Source organism: Durio zibethinus, chromosome 16 (assembly GCF_047325235.1).
Source record: "Durio zibethinus cultivar Kanyao isolate XHJ-2024 chromosome 16, ASM4732523v1, whole genome shotgun sequence".
NCBI classification, from domain to species: Eukaryota; Viridiplantae; Streptophyta; class Magnoliopsida; order Malvales; family Malvaceae; genus Durio; species Durio zibethinus.
The window spans coordinates 20395674-20401399 of record NC_143177.1 but is presented as its reverse complement, the minus strand read 5'-3'; the positions used below and the strand labels follow the sequence as shown (position 1 = coordinate 20401399).

At 35.2% G+C, this 5726-nt stretch overlaps 1 protein-coding gene across 4 annotated transcripts; it reads right to left on the bottom strand.

Moving 5' to 3' along the window:
• Positions 1-218: 218 nt before the first annotated feature.
• LOC111294602 (pyruvate kinase, cytosolic isozyme-like) lies at positions 219-3437 on the bottom strand. 4 transcript variants are annotated; one of them, XM_022888034.2, is made up of 4 exons: positions 3163-3437; positions 2558-2855; positions 1844-2305; positions 219-1264 (listed from the first exon to the last, which is right to left on the bottom strand). In XM_022888034.2, the coding sequence occupies exons 2-4, from the start codon at positions 2813-2815 to the stop codon at positions 452-454; spliced, it is 1533 nt and encodes a 510-aa protein (XP_022743769.2). In that variant the 5' UTR covers positions 2816-2855; positions 3163-3437; the 3' UTR covers positions 219-451. The 4 variants fall into 4 exon arrangements, with proteins under 4 accessions (XP_022743769.2, XP_022743772.2, XP_022743762.2 ...); XM_022888037.2 differs by having other exon boundaries at positions 3168-3437; XM_022888027.2 differs by having other exon boundaries at positions 3195-3437.
• Between the last annotated feature and the right edge of the window lie 2289 nt (positions 3438-5726).

Sequence of the window (5726 nt, the reverse complement as noted above, 5' to 3'; positions counted from 1 at the left end):
GAAATTTTTTTTTTATATTTTATACATATTTAATACGAAAACAAATGAACCCACACAAATTCATGAATTCGATAAGTTTTATATTTTATATATTTATATTTAGCACCAAACAAACCCCACAGAGATATGTGAATTATCGAATCCAAATACAACTTAATTTGGTGATGGTAAAAATTAAACTTCGGTGATGTATAAATATAGTGACCTTTATCAAGATATATTCAACCCCTTCTTGTTATTTTATACCAGGCTGCATGATGAAATCCATCATCACAACATAATTTAAGCGAAACAAACAAAATAGAATCCTATATCAATAGCTCAGGACAATAGGTCTCGGCTGAATCCTCTACTAAAATTGAACTGGCATAATATAACAATCATAAAAGACCATGAAAGCAAATATAAATAACCACCTTTGAAAGATCAATGGATGCTGCATATCTCTACATCACTTCACTATGCAGATCTTAATAACAGAAGCAGCACCAATACGGTGAAGTGCAACAACGGCATCACCAGGCTGGCACAAACCCTTCTCTGTGGCTGACTTCAAAGCTGCTTCCAAGATAACCTCTGTTGATTCTGCATCAGTTGCCTTAGCTGAGCCTTCTGCCAGTAGAGGAACCAAGCCCCTATATATCAGGCTATGCCTTGCCGGCCTTTCGTCACTGCAGGTCCAATCAAATGAATCAGTTGTCAAGACTGGGACAACCACGGATAGGATAGGAACTGCTGGTCTGTACTTGGCAACCAACTTGGCTGTTGTTCCACCACGAGTTAAAACAACAATGAGTTTAGCTTTTGCCTTGTTAGCTGTTTGTACAGCTGAGGATGCAAGACTTTCCAATGGGCTCATTGGAAGTGGAGTTGAACGAACCATTTCTTTAAAGATTGCTCCATAGTCAAGGGAGGATTCTGCCTCGATACAAATTCGAGCCATAATCTTCACAGCAAGCTCTGGATAGGACCCAGCTGCACTCTCACCACTGAGCATGACACAATCAGTACCATCAAGAACAGCATTAGCGACATCAGTAGCTTCAGCACGGGTTGGCCTTGGAGACTTAATCATAGATTCAAGCATTTGAGTGGCAGTAACAACAGGCTTGCCTGCAAGATTACACTTGTATATCATCATCTTTTGTGCTAGGAAGATCTTCTCCACTGGAATCTCCATTCCAAGATCACCGCGGGCGACCATAAATGCATCAGTCTCACGCAAGATCTCATCAAAGTTGATGACACCCTCCTGGTTCTCAACCTAAAAGAATCATAACAGCCATATCACTCGTTAGTCCAATAACAGAAATAAGAAGACTCATTATAGCCATGAAACACTAGAGTATTCAGAAGGAAAGAAAGAAGGAACAAACAATCTCAAAGCTGGCAATGTGTCCCATAAATATTTAAGCAGAGCCCAAAATTTTTTGGCACATGGGACGCACACCGAAATCCAGGCAAGAACACCATATGCAGACAGACAAAGTTCATCAAACAGGTGGATTTTGCAAATTGATACACAATATTAAATCTGAAAAACAAACTACTAAGGATAAATTTAAGTTACTTCTCATATAAAAATATATCACCCTGGGTCTTACTCTCTTAAGATGAAAATCATATGCTACGGGAAATGCAGAACAACGACTAAGTAGGCGCATAGTCTGTGTGACCAAGCAGTAATTGTTCTCTGCAAGAACAGAAGGAACTGCTCTGCTTGAATAAGTGTATCAGCAACAGCAGCAACCACAAACCTCAATATTAACAATTAAATTGCATAAAGAAACCACATAGCATCTCATTATTAATCATAGTTTAAAGGTGAAACAGATCAACATACCTTCGACATCAATTGAATCTGCTTTGCATGGGGACCAAGGACCTTACGGACATTAACAAGGTCAGAACCTTTGCGTACAAATGAAAGAGCAATCATATCAATACTGTTGGGGACTCCCCATCCCAAGATGTCTTCTTTATCCTTCTCAGTGAGTGTGGGAAGATCCACCACAATACCGGGAAGGTTGACATTTTTCCTCTCACCAATCATTGCAGTGTTTTCACAGCGGCACCTCACAGTCCCAGCAGCAGGATCACAGGATAACACTGTTAGTGTGATTGTACCATCTGCACACAAAATGGTATTTCCGGGCTTCAGATCAGCAGCCAACTTTTTGTAGCTCATGGAGATCATCTTCTCATCCCCCTTGATATCATAGTCAGTAGTCACAGTAATTTCCTGGCCTTCCTTCAGTTGAACAGGTTTCCCATCCTTTAGGAATCCAGTTCGAATCTCAGGTCCCTGCAACAGCAAAGCACAGTCAAATACACATGTTAGAAGAGCTGAGAACAAAGACGTAAAAAAAAAATCCAGAAATTCCTAGGGCCCATTATCTTTCACTTTAAGTTCATTAGATATTACAAAAAAAAAAAAAAAATTCCACATTGGCATGTTGGGTTAAATGTACAGAAACACAGCTTCAATATTTATAAACAAATTCAGGCAGAAAATGCTTAAGTTATAAAACAAGGAGATAATAGTAGGAAAATGGACCTTGGTGTCAAGCATGACGGCGCAGAGGATGCCGGTATTTTGCATAGCAGCCCTGAGATTGTTCAAGGTCTCTTGATGGTACTCGTGGCTGCCATGAGAGAAATTGAAACGAGCAACATTCATCCCAGCCCTCAGCAGCTTCTCTATCATGGTTACAGAACGTGAAGCGGGCCCGAGAGTACAAACGATCTTGGTTTTTGGGACACGACCATCGTTCGGAAGCTCCTTCAAGATTCCATCAATGTCTATACTTGCCATTTCCTTTGCTTTGCCTGCCCTTCTCACTTACACAAAATATCTGCACCCATTATCAAAAATCAAAATCATCAAACAAGTTAAACTGAAATTTAAATGATGGGGCAAAAAGGGAATTCATTTTCCATTGATTAGATCTACATATGAAGAAAAGAAATACGACCGTAAGAAGAACAGGCGGTTAAGTTTGTGTTTTGGTTATCAGATCAGGAAACATAGATCGTGCTATGACATAATAAAAACTAATACTAAAACAAACAGAAATAAAAGTAAAATTGCATGTTGGACAAAGGCTCAAAGATAGATATCAACAATAAACAAATAAATAAAAAGTAAAAGGAAAGGAAGACCAAACAATCCAAGGCTCGTGGGTTGAACCAACCAAGTTAAGAGCGTGTGATAATGAACTGATAAAATCTGAGTTTGGGAGAGCAGAAAAGAACAGGACAGGGGGGGTAGTGGTGGTGGTGCTGGCTTTTTGTAACAGAGCCGACTGGACAGGATCGGAGGAGGAGTTTTTTTTTTTTTTTTTTAAAAACAAAAGAAGTCTGCAATTTCAGACGCGCAGTGATTGATGGAAGACTTTTATTGCGTTTCCTTGCTTTTACCAGATTCTTAAAACACTGCAAATTTTGCGCTTTCTATGGTCTATTATACAATAAGCGAAGCCAACAAATTATTAATCCAAGGTTTTAAACAATTTCTATTTTAGTGCTAATTAAGCGATAATATGTTAGTATATGAATTTATATTATAATATTTTGTGTTAAATATACGTAAAATATAAATTTTATTATTAATAATTTATATTTATATTTAAATATAAAATATATTTTAATTTTATTAAATTTATATATAATTTATATTAAAAATTTAAATTATATTATTTTTATGTTTTTTAATCATATCATAATATTATATTTAATATTATCAAGTATAACATTAAATATGAACTTTAGACTAACTCTTTTTAAAATTATTTTAAATATGAATGACATTTTAAAATTATTTTTAGAAAATTATACTTAATAAATTTAAAATTTAATGTTTATAATTTTGTTAAATTATGATTTTTTTATACAAAATTGAACTTTTATTGAACAGCTTTAAGAAAATTATTATCAGAAAATATTTAAACATATAATATTGTTAACATAATATTTTGTAATATTATATAATTATGTAATCAAATATAATATTAAAAATTATGATATGTATTACATTAATAATTTTCTTTTTAAATAGATAATAGTTAAAAATTAAACTATGTTACTATAAATAAAAAGTTTTTTAAAAAATAATACTAAATATTTCTTCAATTATATTAAATAAGGAGTAACAAAAATTGAAGCATGTGAGTAAGGAAGGGTAGACTGCGAAATGTCGTCGAAGCTTGTTTTCCTTTATGGTGTGTCCTTGTGTGCGTGTCCCCACCATTTTCGACTTTGTATGGAGAAACCCATTTCCTCCACTGCTTTATTCCCCATCACGTTATCCTAAACCCAACTTCCTAACGCCATGTATTAATTAGACAAACTCCATGTACATGCTTCTTACATTCAACTTTTTTATTTATAATTTTTGAAGAAAAATTTCGTCCACTTAAAATTTGAGGTTTACAACCGTCATATAAAAGGTTAATGGTGTTAAATATTAAGTAAAATTACAAAATGACTCTTTTATAATTAAAAGAATTGTAAAGGAAATTGAGAAAAGTCTTTCGAGAGTTTGCTCGTGGGAGTGAGTGAGTCTTGGTTTTTTTCAAGCAAGTTTTCTAAAGGTTGTATTAGAAGCAATCTGACACGGTAGTTTGGAGGAGAATGAGTACTGAAAAGGATTTGGATGAACTGTGGCACAACCTTCGACTAACGGAAGAGGAGAAGGAGGGAGTAGAAACTCCATTAGATGATACAGGGAATAATGGCAGAGCGACGAAGGCATGGTTAGTCGGTAAGGTGTTGACTCAACGTCCTTTCAACAAAGAAGCTTTGAAAACAACATTGAAACTCCATGTACTTTCTAATAACGTTATCCTAAACCTAACTTCCAAACGCCATGTATTAATAAGATAAATTCCACGTACATTCTTCTTACATTCAACTTTTTTATGTAGAAAAATTTTGTCCACCTATAATTTGAGGTTTACAACCGTCATAAAGAAGGTTAATGGTGTTAAATATTAAGTAAAATTACAAAATGACTTCTTTATAATTAAAAGAATTGTGAAGGAAATTAAGAAAAGTCTTCCGACAGTTTGCTCTATAGGAGTGAGTGAGTCTTGGTTTTTTTCAAGCAAGGATTCTAAAAGTTGTATTAGAAGCAATCTTTGAGGATTAGTTCTAGTTTAGTTAAGCAATCTGACATAGTAGTTTGGAGGAGAATGAGTGCTGAAGAGGATTTGGATGAACTGTGGCAAAACCTTCCGCTAATGGAAGAGGAGAAGGAGGGAGTAGAAGCACCATTAGATGATACAGGGAATAATGGCAGAGCGACGGAGGCATGGTTAGTCGATAAGGTGTTGACTCAATGTCTTTTCAACAAAAAAGCTTTGAAAACGACATTGAAACTTATATGGAGGATTACGAAGGATGTTGTTATTATGAATCTAGAAGAAAATCTTTTTCTTTTTAAATTCTCCTCCGGGGCGGATAAGAGGAGGGTAATGGAAGGAGCCCCGTGGAGTTTCGATAAGCAATTAATATTTTTTTTTCAATTACAATGGTGATTGAAGACCAGAACATTATCTTTCAAAAGCATCATTCTGGATTAGGGTATACGATTTGCCCTTAGGGATGAGGAATCTGTTAGGAAAATGGGATTTAGCCCCATATAATTGGTTTTAGACCAATCAAAAGTCAAGAGCCTTGGTTTCTTTTTACACAGAGCCCTAGTTATTTAATAAAAAAAAGTGGAG